Source organism: Taudactylus pleione, unplaced genomic scaffold (assembly GCF_031769625.1).
Source record: "Taudactylus pleione unplaced genomic scaffold, aTauple2 ptg000995l, whole genome shotgun sequence".
In the NCBI taxonomy this organism is placed as follows: domain Eukaryota; kingdom Metazoa; phylum Chordata; class Amphibia; order Anura; family Myobatrachidae; genus Taudactylus; species Taudactylus pleione.
The window spans coordinates 568,417-583,657 of record NW_028285396.1 but is presented as its reverse complement, the minus strand read 5'-3'; the positions used below and the strand labels follow the sequence as shown (position 1 = coordinate 583,657).

The 15,241-nt window shown below is 44.0% G+C and overlaps 1 protein-coding gene across 6 annotated transcripts in view; it reads left to right on the top strand.

The window, feature by feature from the left end:
• Positions 1 to 15,241, top strand: part of ARMC9 (armadillo repeat containing 9) — a 185,628-nt gene that overhangs the window by 26,906 nt on the left and 143,481 nt on the right. For 5 of the 6 annotated variants that reach the window (XM_088460934.1, XM_088460935.1, XM_088460936.1 and 2 more), the window contains exons 3-5: positions 5,615 to 5,740; positions 10,144 to 10,314; positions 12,953 to 13,108. In XM_088460934.1, the coding sequence (XP_088317060.1) occupies positions 5,615 to 5,740; positions 10,144 to 10,314; positions 12,953 to 13,108 (453 nt within the window). The remainder of the gene's footprint in view (positions 1 to 5,614; positions 5,741 to 10,143; positions 10,315 to 12,952; positions 13,109 to 15,241) is intronic. The other variant, XM_088460937.1, reaches the window with a different exon arrangement.

The following is a 15,241-nucleotide window of genomic DNA, read 5'->3' as shown; positions in this document are numbered from 1 at the left end:
TTATTTTTATTTTACTATAACTAAGCAAGCAGTGTTAGGCAGTCCTCTCGACGTCTGCACTGCTGCTCCATCACCCCTCCGTGGCACCGCGACTCCGGCCATCGGCTAAGTACTCTTGGCAGGGCTTCAGAGGAACCTAGCTAGCAGATCTCCTTGGACCCCAGACTGCAGCCGGGACTCAAGGGGACAGGTAAGCGTCTATGCGCAGTCTTAACTTCGGGCTCAGGAGACCGATCAGAGCTGCTAATGTAGACACCGGTTCGTCCGGGACTCCACTAGACCACCAGGGCATAACTTATACTGACGCAGGGTACAGCTGTGTACCCGGTGGTTAATGTAAGCATAGGGGAGACGGTCCTCTCCCTGCGGCCTGTCTAGCAAAGACAAGAGTAACAAGCAGGCTACTGCTCCCACTCTGGTTTCTTGCAAGTCTTGTTTTAGCAGGTTTAGCTTCAGAGGATCTCATTCAAGATGGTCTATGTGCATCTTATTATACAGCACCAGGCCCATCGCCCCTGCAGCCTCTCCTCAGGTCCCCCTCCCATGGCTTCTTTTTCACAGGTGTTGGCAAAAATTGCAGACCACCTAGCGGTCCCTGTGGTAGCTTCCCCTATGGGATAGCCACAATAGGTACTCTCTGCAACTCCAGTGCCTCCTTTTCCTACTCCATGGGTAGACATACTTTCAACCTCATTGCAGTCTCTGGTGGCAATCTCTACAGCCTTTCAACAAATGTTGCAAAAGGAGAGACCCTTACCTAGTAAAACTACTAAGCGTGCTGTGTTATCTTCCCAGTCCACCCACCTATCAGATTCTGAGTTATCATCTGGGGAGGCAGAAGACGCAGACCTCTCACTCTGACTCCACCTCGGGGGAGGAGGAGCCCCCCTCTAAATTTAATATAACTGCACTAATGAGAGCTGTAAAATCAATTCTTATAATAGAAGATGTAGAACCTAAGGCAAAAGAGACACTCTTTAAACGACAGAAGGTTGTTTTGCCTGAGTTTCCACACTCTAATCAGCTATCTGATCTAATGAGTGAAGCATGCAATACGCCAAATAAAAAGTTTCAGCTGCCTAAACGCTTGATTTCTTTTTACCCTCTTCAGCTTCTGATTGCATTAAATGGGAAGTTCTCCTGCAGTAGATTCCCATGTGATACGCCTGGTTAAGAACTCTACCTTATCTATCCATACAGCAACCTCCTTAAAGGAGACTACGGATAGAAGGATTGAACTTTGCCTGAAGTCTATATACTGGAGCTATTATGGCTACGGCCTGGGTGGCAAAAGCCATTGAGAGTTGGGCAGAGGCCCTAGAAGACACATTTCCCTCTGATGCTTCTCGGGAACAGCTGTCCTACATCTCTCACATTAGGGAGGCAGCCTCCTATTTAGGAGAAGTGGCTTTGGGTACTGGTCTCCTAGCTTCCAAAGCATCTGCTACTTCCGTGGTAGCCCGCTGTATCATTTGGCTTTGCTCATGGAAGGCAGACTCTGACTCTAAAAAGGCTTTGGAGTCTATGCCTTACTTTGGGGAGATCCTGGTTGGCCCAGATTTGGACAAGATTGTGACTACCTTGGCATCTTCTAAGATGGCGTTCTTGCCCTCTGCATCTACTATGAAGCCTCAAATGTCATCCTTTTGGTCCATTCGTCCTCAGGGAAAAGCTAAAGATCAGTCCTTTCCACGGCAGTCAACATCCACAAGGGCCTCCAAGCCTAGAACCGAACAGACATGGGCTACTAGATGCCCACCTACCAAATCTGAGGACAAGCCTTCAGACTGACAGGGTGGGAGGCCGACTTCTTCAGTTCACCCAGTTCTTGTGTCAGACCACTTCTTGTACCCAGACGTCCGTGGTGGTCTACCATGGGTACGCCCTCATTCCTGAGGCAGCCCCTTCAGCAGTTCTTTTGCACAGGACATCTATCATACCCAAGCAAAGCCCTGCTCCTCCAGAAGGCTATCAGTCCTTGCTGCTCACGGGGGGGGGGGGGGGGAAGTAATAATTCTGGTCCCGTCATCACAGTGAAGGACGGGTTATTACTCTACCATTTTCTTGGTTCAGAAGCCCAACGGATCTCATCGGCCTATCCTCAACCTCAGGTCTCTGAACAAGTTTATCAGGGCGCCCAGGTTTCGTATGGAAACACTATGCTCTATTGCCCTAGCTATGGAGCCTGGGTACTTTTATGGTGGTTCTGGGCGCTTACCTACATGTACCTATAGCGCCTTCTCATCAGCGATATCTCCGGTTTGCTGTCCTACAGCAACATTACCAATTTCAAGCACAGCCTTTTGGGCTTTCTACAGCTCCACGGGTCATTACCAATTTCATGGCAGTTATGGTGGCCTATTTTATTTGTCAGGGGATCAGACTGCTCCCATACTTGGACGTTCTCTTGCTCTTAGCAAGCTCTCCAGAGATTCTTCACCACCATCTACCATTGCCTTTCTACAAAAGTACGGCTGGCTGATCAACTGGAAAAAGTCTTCCATGACCTGTTCTCAAAGAATGGTGCATTTGGGAGCCTTCCTGGACTCTCGGGCTCAGAGTATCTTCCTGACAGCAGGCAAAATCCTGCACTACAGCACCGAGTGCACAGGTTACTCCACAGTCGATGATTGTCAATTCACTCTGCAATGCAGACCTTGGGATCCATAATGTACACTTTTTGATATGGTGGAGTTCGCTCCGTTTCACTCCAGGCCCCTATAACACCTGATCCTCTCCAGGTGGAATGGGCTGCCCCATCTGCTCAGATCCCAGATGATGGGCCTCTCTGCGGAGGTTCACCTGTCCCTATCCTGGTGGCTACAGACGCCTCACTTAAACAAGGGTCGTCCCTTTTAGGATCCCGGACTGGGTACTCCTCACCATGGATGCAACCTCTGCGGGTGGGGCGCAGTGACCGGCCAGCACTCCTTCCAAGGACGCTGGCCTCCAGCCGAGGTGATCTTACCAATCGACGTCCTGGAACTCCGAGCCATCTACAGAGCCCTCACTATGGATCAGGATATTCTTCAGGACTGGCCAGTACAAGTACAGTTTAACAACGTCACCAGGGAGGCACTTGAAGTCGGTCAACAATGGCAGAAGTGTCACGCATTACACATCGGCCGAACGCCATCTCTGCAGTGTTCATCCTGGGGATTCTCAATTGGAATCTCATTTCCTCAGCCATCAGGTGAGTGGTCTCTACATCCAGAAGTCTTTCAGGTGGACAAATGGAGCCTCATGGCCTCACAACACAACTTCCAGTGTACAGGGCCAGGACAAGGGACCCCGACGCAGCCTTCGTGGACGCATTGTCAGTGAAGTGGACCTTCCATTTGGCATACCTCTTCCCTCCAGTCTCACTTCTTCCTCTGGTTTTTTGGAAGTTCAAGCAAGAAGGGGCACGGTCCTGTTGGTAGTTCCTGCTTGGCCCAGACGCCATTGGTACTCCGATCTTCAAAGTCTCTCCATAGATGCCCCTCTCCAACTTCCTCAATGACCGGACCTGTTTTCTCAGGGTCCCTGACATCAGGACCTGGCCCGTCTGTCTTTGACAGCTTGGCTCTTGAGACCCTCCTAAGGTCTAAAAGGTCTTATAGCTATGTGGGCCAGACCATGCTCAGAGTGCGTAAACTGGCCTGTGCCCGGATTTATCACCGGATGTGTCATACATATTTCCAGTGGTGTGCTACCAGAAACTATGACCCTCAGGTTTTTAGGGTTTCAAGAATCCTTGTCTTTCTTTAAGCTGGATTGGATCTCTGACTCCGCCTGGCCTCTCTGAAAGTGCACGTCTTTCTGCTCTGTCCATCTGGTTCCAGCGCAGAATTGCTTTTCTGCTGGATGTTCACACCTTCCTGCAGGGTGTTCTCCGTATACAACCTCCCTTTGTCCCCTGTGGCTCCGTGGGATTTGTCAGTGGTTCTCCATGCACTTCAGGAACTATTTGAAACCCTGGATTCAGTAGATGTCTAACGGCTTACTGCGCAGACTTTTTCTTCTGGCTATAGCGTCTGCCCGTAGGGTATTGAATTTAGGGGCGCTCTCCTGTTGCTCCCCATTTCTGGTCTTTCATCAGGACAGGGCTGTTCTTCGAACGCGCCCTGGCTTCCTTCCCAAGGTGTTCTCTCGTTTCCACTTTATTGAGGAAATTGTAGTTCTGGCCATTTAATCACCAGACCTCTCGGCAGGTGAGGCCTCCTTGGATATGGTCTGTGCTCTGAAGATCTACGTGGACTGTAGGGTCCATCAGGAAAATGGATTCCCGCTTTGTCCTATATGGATTCCACAAGAAGGAATGGCCCACTAACAAACAGACTCTGGCCAGATAGCTTCGCATTACTATTTCACAGGCTTACACGCAGGCTGGCCTTCCTGTGCCGGCTACATTATCTGCTCATTCTACTCGTTCTGTGGGTCCCTCGTGGGCAGCCGCTGTGGTGCCTCTGCCGAACAATTATGCAAGTCAGCCACGTGGTCTTTTGTCCACACCTTTCTTGGTTTCTATGCATTTCATAGATTTGCCTCTCAGGCTCCTTCTTTTGGAGGCCGGGTTCTCTTGGGACATCCCCATTGTCTCCCTGTGGAGTCCTATGGACCCTGAAGAAGGAGAGTTATCGTAAAACGTACCCTTGTTAGCTCTCTTTCTTCGAAGTCCATAGGGTCCACAGGGCACCCGCTCTGACACACCTGGCTTCTATGGGTTTCTTCTCTTGGTCACTTGTTTCCTTCTTTGTGTGAGAGTGTGATTCTTCAGTGTACCAGTCTTCCTTCTCTCACATCCTGCTCCTGCCTTGGGCTTGTTAACAAAACTGATTTGTCTTCAGGCTGTGGGCGGGGTATAGGGGGAAGGAGCGGAGTATCCTGGGACAGAAAAAAGCTTTGCTGTTGGTGTCCAGTTTTCCAAGTATCACCTACACCCCATTGTCTCCTATGTGGATCCTATGGACTTCAAAGAAAGAGAGTTAACAAGGGTAAGTTTTACCATAACTTTCCTTTTTTTTGGTGCAAAAAATGGGGGCTAATTGAATAGGGAGAAAACGAGAGTTTTTTTGCGCCTGAAAAATATCAGGGCTAATTAAATTCCCCCATAGTAGCAGAAGATAGTGTTAATTGTGAATTTGTAGCTCCTCTTTAAGAAAAATCTATTCCCTGCAGCTCTGAATTTGCCTGAGGGCAACATATACATATCTAGTGATTGATAAGGGTGAATATAAACTTGTACAACATAAATATTATTCGTTCAACATGCAGAACCAATGTTAGTCTTCCCATGACCTGTACTGGGCCCCTCATCAAACAATCATTTCGTGCTCTGGCTTCCGTTTTACAGAATGTGCATAAAAACAACCTACGTGGCTCTCCCTATATACAACTATGCTCACGTCGCACTAATTCCTCCCTGTTTCCCAATGTAATTGAGTGGAATACCACCAAAGTGAAATGAAACCGGATAGAAGCTTTGCAAATAAACTATTAAAAATAGTTAAAAGGGTATTTTATCATACACAAACTGATTGCATGTATTTATCAACGTAAATACATTTGTTATCACATTACGGCTCTGTCATAGGTTATTATTTTTTGAATGATGTTTTATGTTGTTTCTCAGTTTCTTAACTACGAGGAATTCTGTGAGACCCTGAAAAGCTTTGCAAAGGAGTGTAAATTTAAAGGAAAACCTCTCCCGAGAAGTGAAGGATCTGCCACAAGAGACTCTAAGACTTTACTTATACAGGTAGGAATATGACAATGATTGGAGACCTATTCTAATCAGTTGCAAGATTTAGGACGTACCCTTTAGCATCGGTGTAGGAAATATCAAGCTTCATAGTTACATTATATTTTCAACTGTAACCTATTTGTTTTAATGTTAGCATTATAATTGCTACTTTTTTATCATGCTGGGGACTGGACAATGTTCCTCCTCAAAAAGAGATGAGTTATTTTCATGTTCATCCATATCTTTATATTTTATCTCTTTGTTTGTATTTTGAACATGTATTTAAAGAGAGCCGAAGACCCATCCCTGCCCATTAACATCACAAGTGCTGCGATAGCTTACATAAAATTACATGTAATTTAGCCTCTGTGTGCAGGAGAACTTTGTTTGGAGTATACTTGAAGTGCTTTAACACTCTTAAAATGCTTTTGTGCCCTCTTGAATATTATCCTTAAAAATAATATGGAAAAATAAACCTCCTTCACATCCTTTAATGAGGTTTTTTCTCTAGAGAACCCCAGGTGTAATTATGGGTCCAGGAAAATGAGTGTCCATATAGACAGCATAGCTGATTTTTCCTTATAATTTTGTTTAAGTAGTAATTTATAGAAGGAAGACTTGCACACCTTTTCATATTTCTAGACCAAATCTTTTTCTGCGGTGTATGATTCTTCATTTTGCTTGTGAATATTTTAGGAATGTAAAATATGTGTATGTTTACCAAGCTGTTAGAAAGTTAGCAGTCTTGCAGGAGAATATCATTGGGACATTTATTGTTATTAAAAATGTAAGCTGTTGTGAGTAACCTTTCTGGAACAGATAGTCATGCAATGTGTGGAATTTTTTACTCTTGGGTGGGGGGGAGGTGCCTTTCTGGTAGCACGTAGCTACACCCTGTCTAAGCTGATCTTCACCTTCTGGCGCAACCTCCTGCAGACGGGTGGTGAATGATAGGAAACGTCTCGTCTGTCAGGGTCTATTGAATAATTATTCTCCATTTATGCCAGATTGGGGAAATTAGGATAAGGTCATCCTTCCTGTCATGGGAGGGAGTACATGGGTAATGTTGTGTGGATGCAGAACTGAATATGATAAAGGCACACCCTTTCTAATTATAAAGTGACTAATGAGGGATTGCTTAACCCCTTCATGTGTTCGCAATAACATACACATGTGGATTAAAGATTCATCTTTTGCCTGTTTCTATATGAATAATGCATTGAGTACACATCTATACCTATACTAATATAAAAAGAACATTGTGTCTGTCTGTTTGTTTGAAGTTGGCGCAAAAACTACTAAACTGATTTTCAGGAAACTCCTAGAAATAACCCGCACTTTGTTTCATCTCGATCCGTCAAGTTAAAGCTGAGACCTCATCAATAGAAGAGATAGTTGCAGCACATGCGCGCGGTCTGGTAAGGGGTGTAGGGAGAGGTGCTTTGGGCACGCATTCGCTTGAATAGGATAGGCTACATAGCAGTCTGTGCTCAGGGCATATAGTGACTTTGGTGAATGAAGGCGCTTCTGTCAGCAGTGAGTATAGCACTGCTGGTCACGTGGGCCAGTACCGTGACAGGGCACCTATGCAATGCAATACAACTAGAACACCTCAAATAGAAAAGAAATGTTGGCAGAAACTATTTCATCATGGTCAAAGCCGTGGGCAACCGCTAGTTTTTATTATAATTGTATTAGCACCTCCATTAATATCCAAAAATATGGACTGTCTACCATCACTATAGAACTTTTTGGACTTTATTATTCTGTATTGACTACTTAGATCTAACTAATCATGCAATTTCTCACACATCAGTGCTTTGTATTAAATCTGATTTCTTGTTTTTTTTTGCCCTAATTACAGAAGCTTTAGCCTTCAAAATGCATTGTAACACAGCATACTGAACAAATATCACTCTCTACACGTCCGTTTCTACAGACTAACTCATTTTCTTTTACTAGCCATCTTGCCAACGATGATTCATTTATTTTTGAATTATTGTAGTTAAAATGAATGGGTTTGTGAGACTGGTCCCCCTTTTTGTTCTCACTCTTCCCATCTTTCTTTCCTTTCACTCATTATTTTTTCCATATTACATTTCTATTTATATGTGCAATGAAGATCCCTGTAATTATGATCCAGAAACTGTAGCGTTCTACCCTGGAGGCTGATTGGCCATTCGCAATTTAAAAAAATACTAGCTTTCCCAATACATCCAATGGAGTGCCCCTTACAGATTAGGCATTTCTATAACTGCACCAATTATCCAGTAATCCCCTCGCAATTTTTGGATGAACATTGTGCCAACGGGTCTTCTGTCCACAAAGTGTATCAAATTCCATCACATTTGCTCCAGTGAAAGATGAACTGAAGTGGAAATGGGTATTGATGTGGCCCTGGATGAGGAAAGGTGGGAGGAAGACCACACGACACAATTCTGTGTGTTAAAATGAAATAAAATGCATATAATCTATGGTATTAGGTCTATGTTCCTACTAAAGTGCATAAAAGGTATTCCGATACCATAGACCAGGCCTGCCCAACCTGTGGCTCTCCAGCTATTGTGAAACTACACGTCCCAGCATGCCCTGCAACTGTTTTAACATTAATAACAAAACTGTGGCAGGGCATGCTGGGACTTGTAGTTTCACAACAGCTGGAGAGCTACAGGTTGGCCAGGCCTGCCATAGACAGATATTGGAGAGGTTATTCAGCAACAGATTTCTTTCCCCATGTCTAGTGGGAGTGCCCTAAATGGTCAGCACTTTGGTAAGACATTAATGACCTCCTGACCCCATTACACCATGTTCATGTCACTTTTTTGTCAAAATTCTTTTTGTTCCTGGATCTTGTTTCCTCGTCATCCCATCACCAAAACAAACTAATGCACAACACATCATCTCTGCTGCCACTGGGCAGTTAGGTGCAGACTAGAAGACTATTGCGTCAACCACCTGTCAAGCAGTCTAGTACAGTATGCAAGATACAAATGTATCATCATAAGTCTTACGAATTGCTTTATAAAACATGGAAACCTTGGGCCACCCCTTCAAGCTTTCACAGTGGTGGATCCATAGGGGACATTGGGATGTAGATTTAACATGGCTCCGTCCTGTCTGGAACGCTGATTGTTAAATGACCATCACCCAATGCTGCCCAACCATACCATATGTTTAAAACACAGTCCAAGAGCCGGACAGGAGCCTCTGTCTGCCTCTTTCCACCAGGCATGTCTACGCAGTGTTCGGCCCTAGGCTACCTGCCCCTGCTAAGGTAAAATTTGGTTGGCAGTGTCCTCGGTGCTCCTCTTATACAAATTGTATTTATTTTTTTAATGGAAAATGATTTTGTCACTTGAGATATCTGATTACACAGAACTATCAACCTTACAGTAAATAAATAGATTTGGTTTGATTTTTACTATAAAATAACCATAAAAAGATGGCTCTCAGGGCTTAGCACATATATTAATAGTCAGGTGTATGAACAGAAGACTAAGGGCCTGATTCAGAGCCACTCGTAAGCAGCAGCTCGTTCGCTCCGAGCGATGTTTGGCCAACTGCGCATGCGTACGGATCATTATACGCATGCGCGAACCAGTCAGTGCGGTCGAAATTCATGTGCTCGCAAAATAGCGAATGCCTGATAATTTGAGTGACAGAATGAGGCGTATGTGGGTGGTAACAGGGGAAGGTGCTTGAAAACGGGGAGTGGAAATCAGATCGCAGGCGTGCTTAAAGGTCAAAACGGGCGTTTTATGGGTGTGCATAATTAAAACAGCAGCGTCATTGACCACGTCACTGGGTTATTTTATAACCAGAACTGCTCGCAAAATTGTGGTAGCAAAAACCGACCACAAGAATAGCGAGCAGTTCATACCCTGTTCGATGTACTCGATTAATCCAATAAATAGCGGACATGACGTAGGATGCGAGCGGCCAGGGGGTGTAGTTTCCCAAAAATCGACCACAAGTTTTGTTCGCTCGTTCAGACCTAGAGGCGTGAACAGACCGCAAACAGCGAACGGTTCATTTGAATAGCCACCCCTATTTTCAGGACGAGCGAGCGCTAATTGCGTCCGGCTCTGAATGAGGGCCTAAGTGGCTTGGGGGTCACAGTGTATTAGTTAAGCGTTTCTGCCTCCATAAAGCTGGGGCCATGGGTTATTTCCAATTGGGGCACTATTTGTGTGGCGCTTATGTATTATTCCTTTGTGTCTGGAGAATTCCTCTGAGTGCTCATAATCTCCAAAAATGTATTGGTAGTTACTTTTAGTGTGTGTGTATTAGAGAATTTAGACTGTAAGCGCCACAGAGACTGGGATTGATGTGATTAAACATTCTCTGTGGTGGGCTGTGTAGTGTTGCTGCTACATAAATAAAGGTCGATGATAATAACGTGTTGCCTTTGCTTGCAGCAAGATCTCCTCCATGCTTTTGAAGATGGGGACAGGAAAGCTTTCTTTGAGAAATGGGAGGAGCATGTGCCTCAGGAAACTCGCAGCAGTGACCCCCTGGCACAGAAGTTGGAATTTTACCTTCATATTCACTTTGCCATTTTCCCCTTAAAGCATAGTGTAAGCCGGATTGTAAGTTTGCCACCTCACTTACACTCTTCTTTTTTCCTGTGGGGTCATGGCATCTATATAAAAGTAGCAACACATTATCTGAACTATCTTTTTAAATGTAAATTATGTGAACATTGTAAATAACTTAGTGCAAAGGATGATCTTGCACTTTCCAATATGTGACAGACTGATTGTCAGGCTGGAGCCAGGGAGCATTCATCTCAGACATTTAGGTACATATTCAATTTGCCTTGGGACTTGCAGCTGGGTAATGTGCCCCAGACCTAATCAATTTTATAAGCCCCATATTCCGCGGTAAGCACTTATGCAGTTACCGCGCATGGCAAGCCCCAACGGTGCACTTAACGCAGATTTCTGTTTGCACCACCAGAGGGGCAGTACTTGAATAGGTCCGAGCACTTAACCTGACTGCTAAAAGGCTGAGGTCAGTCCCAAAGCTAATTGAATTTGCCCCTTATCAGTGAACTTCATGTTTTTTCATTTTATTTCGAAAAATGTTGCTTTTAACTCTTCTGCTGCACTCTGGTAGACAAACAAGCATATATTTAAAATAGCTAATAATATTTAACCATTTGGGAGCTGTAGGCTCTATCTGACATGGATCAAGTGGTTTTTGAAAGATAGTCTGGCCTCTAACCTGGCGCTGTCTTTTCAGTTCACTATAATAGAACTTGATATCTTTTTGCACTAGCATACAGGGTGCACTACCAACCTAGGCTTAAAGGCCTAGTGCTGGATATTTGCGAGGATGGACTTCATGCCAGTTTTATTTAATTTTTTTGTAAATTCATCTATGGAAAATGTCTAAATCACGGCGGGATCAGGGTTTAGGACATTGATGGTGGGTTGAGTTTAGAATGTCAAAACAGCTTTTAGTAAATTAACTGGTTTTCATCATGAACCTGCCATCAATCTGCAGAGACGTCTATTGGTTTCAAAACGTGGCCCAACCCGCCGCTAAGTAAGTTTTACCCATAGTCTTTTGAGGTAAATGAAATGATCTGTAACTAATGGATACCTTTTAGTACCAGTGACACCGTGTAGACTTTGCATGCATTGCTGAAGTGTAGCCTTGGTCCTCTGCAACTTTAGGATGTGCGAATACGGTTTCTTTGGTTTCTGCACAGACCTTCACGTGTGACTGGATCTATGAGGGACAGTGTGTTATGTTATGTACAGACTAACCTCACATGATTTTGATCCAAGGTGGCATATACATTAATCCTCCGTAGTAGATGTAATAGTTCTTTTAACAAGATGGATGGGATTGTAAACATAGAGTTGTAGAACTGTGTTTTTATACAGTTATTAATCCATAAAAATACTTTCAGTAAACTGAAAGATTGATTTACATGTATTTAGGCAAAATAATATATATATATTTATATAAATGATCCTATGCCATAGAATTTACATTCTTAAATGTGAAATGTTTTTTTTCTCTGTAAGTAATAATCCATAGGATAACATAGGGGTGGACATACAGGAAGCTCTAGACACGGGTGTAGAACTACCATTCTAAGTTTTCTTTCCTATAACTCGGGGTGGCTGCATAAATTCCTTCTTACACGTTTTGACTGATGATTTACTGAATTTAACTTGATTTATGTGTCACAGTCTCCGGTGTGGCTTGCTTATCTTGGCCCATTAGAGATAGCTACTCATATCCTTGTCATGGCAACTTTGAATGGTCTATTGTCTATGATTATTGATGTCCTCTACTCCCCATTTTTACTTGGCTATATTATTACTGTACTTCCCTTATATTTCGTGTTATGCTGTAACAGACATTGGGATATACAGAACTGATAAATTAGACCACAGGGAAAAATATAAAGTGAAGTTTGTCCCAAAGTAATTTGTCCAGATTGTAAGTAACTCATCTGTTCACCAGCAGCTTGTGTTATAATTGCTGTCTTTAGTTACCTTCAATCTCGTATATTACCATAAAGCATGCTGCATGTGTTAGTATCCCGAGGTTCAGCCTAATTACCACCATTAACACACTTCTGAACCCATTTGTTTCTCACAAACCTGTAACAGACTGCTAACTTTTTAAAATTCCAATTCTGAAAAAAATAGTGATTTTGCTGGCGAAAGAACAGCATTGATGGAACAGAGCTGATTTAATGTGAAAATTATTCAGAAGTTGGTCACGGTACCATATTTTTGTGTAAGTCCGTTTCACATCTGCCAGCAACAATTTATGTGATAATTGTTTCACATTTTCATACACAGATTTTGCTCTATCCATATACTTCCACCTTTATAAAAATCTTAATGGCAATTCCAAACACCGATATTGTAGTTCTGATGCAGCTCTGTTTGTAAGTACTCCTTCTTAGCCATACATATATGGGGGTATGTATGTATGTATGTGTGTATGTATGTATGTATGTATGTATGTATGTATGTATATATATATATATATATATATATATATACACATATATAATATGGGAGAGGGATGTTTATCTGCCTATATTACAAATTAATAGATGTCTCTTATGGATTTATTAACGTTGTGTTTGTTTTTTCATTTAGTTCCACTTTATAAATAATTTTGCAACCTCTACTGAACTATTTTTGTTAACAATAATAAATAAAATTGATATGTTATTTTGCGGGTTATTTTTAGGACCGGGTAGACTGCGATGAGAGGATTTCTCACTTCAAAACCTACTTGGAAACCAGCGGAGCGGCACTGAGTCAGACCACAGAATTCCTTCCATTTTATGCCCTTCCCTTTGTTCCTAATCCAGCTGCCCATCCATCTTTCAAAGAGCTTTTCCAGGTAACTAATAACATAAATAGAAATACCTGGCTGCAAAATAATATTGTGTCTGATTTATTACATCTAGTTAATTCTTTAATTCACCCAATTTTTGAGAAGAATTTTCTTTTATATAATTCCAATTAGTTCACCTGTCAGTAATACACAGGAAGTAAAAACACTGGAGTACCAATTTCACACTAATTTGCTATGTTGTAACCCCTTTAGTGTTAGGCACATAACGATTATCTTTATGTCTGTACAGACACTCCAGGCAGCCTGACAGGCACTCTAGTTAGGAAATAAGTCTAGAGACCTCTAGGAAACTCGCAGGATATGTTTCTTGTAGAGTATGAAAGGAGGACTCTGAGGGTCAAGAGACTCTACATAAACTGTGATCCTCCAGGGAAATATTACCATATGTTTGCCAGGTTTCAGGGACGGATGTGGTGGTATGATAATATACTAGATCTTTTTTATTATCTGATGACTGAAAATACATATTTCTTCTTCGGGGTCCATAGGGTCCACAGCCATTACATTGGGATATGAATCCCGGTCACCAAACAGTTAATACAAACGAGCTCTCTGCTCCCAGGATGCACCGGGTTTCCTCCTCATATACCCCACCTCCTGCCTCAGGTAGCCAGTTCTTCCTGTTTGGTGTGTTCACCACATGGACAGTGGGACTGCTGGAGCAGTCCTGCAGACGAGTACGAAAAAAAAAAAAAAAAGAGTTTTACTCTCTATCCCAGCGGGTGGGCTGAGCTGTCCTGGAAGCAGCCTCGCGGTTGATTGGAGGTGCACTGGCCACGCGCTGCAACTACCTGCACCGCTAGCCTCGGCAGGTCCTTGGCAGGGGATTCGGCAGGGGCTTGCTGGTCCTGGACCGCAACGGATCAAGGGGATGGCAGGTAAGCAGGTGGTCGCGGCGGCCGCTGACCCCGGGACCACGTGGCGGTCAGTTTACCGGGCAGGTCCAAGCAGCTTAGGGGAGGTACGTTTCCCCGGCGGCCCCTCCCCCAAACCACACGCTAGTTCAGTCCTCTGGCACAGTTGATTGTGGATTGTTCCTCCCAGCCTCCATATAGGGCAGCCAGAGTGTATGTCAGTTGCTCTCTGAACACTGCTCCTACAAGAGGGACGCTGGGCAGTCTCCCTGTATACCTTGCCTACTGCTGGTCTAGGTTTTTACAGGGCTCTATCCTACCTAAGCTGAGGCTGATTATGGTAGTGAGAGCTTATATGCATATGGCTCGCAGAGTATTTATGTATTTATGCATGACATGTGATTGTTGTTTATGGATACTGTTTCTTCTGTAAAAGAACTGTAATTCCTGTATACTGTCACTGTCACTCCCCTTCCCTTGCTACAGGTGTGTGGGTTGAGAGTAGAAAGCAGCACATATACACTCAGAACCTGTGGCATAGTGTTATGTCTAAGGAGTCTGAGGGTCAGGTGGCGGGAGCCCCGTTGCTGATATCCTGTGTAGCCTGCAAGGCAGGTTTGTCCCCACAGGACTTTCTACAAAATGGGCTTTGTGGGAACTGTTTCAGACAGCCACCAAACCAATTAAGTTTGCCTGTTTCAGGCCCTGAGCCTCCTTGGGCATAATTTTCTCAGGTTATGGCTCAGGTGGCGGAATGGCTGGCTGCCCCGGTACCACCGGTTTGGGGTTTGCCTCAGCAGATGCATCCTATGCCCATGATGTGGCCGCCTTGGATGGATCCTGGAGCTGGTAAGGTTATGGCATCATCTTCGGGGGTTTTTCAGCCTCAGGCTGTCAAGCCAAAGAAGCCTAAGTCTAGGCGCCATGTACCGCCTTATATGGGTGAGTACTCGAGTGCCTCCTCCGAGGAGGAACAGGCACAGGACTTTTCGCAGGAGTCTAGCTCCGAGGAGGGTGATGATCATTTCCCAGTAGCCGATGTCCCTTTTCTGATAAGGGCTGTAAAATCGGTGTTAAATATCGAGGAAGGGGATCTTCCGCTTAGGAAAGCCCCCCTGTTCAAGCGCCAAAAAGTGGTTAAGGCAGAATTCCCAAAGTCTGAACATTTATCAGAACTTATGGAGGAAGCCTGGCTCCGTCCGGATAAGATAAGCCATTCTTCTAAAAGAATGGCGCTTCTATATCCTTTTCCAGCAGAGGACTG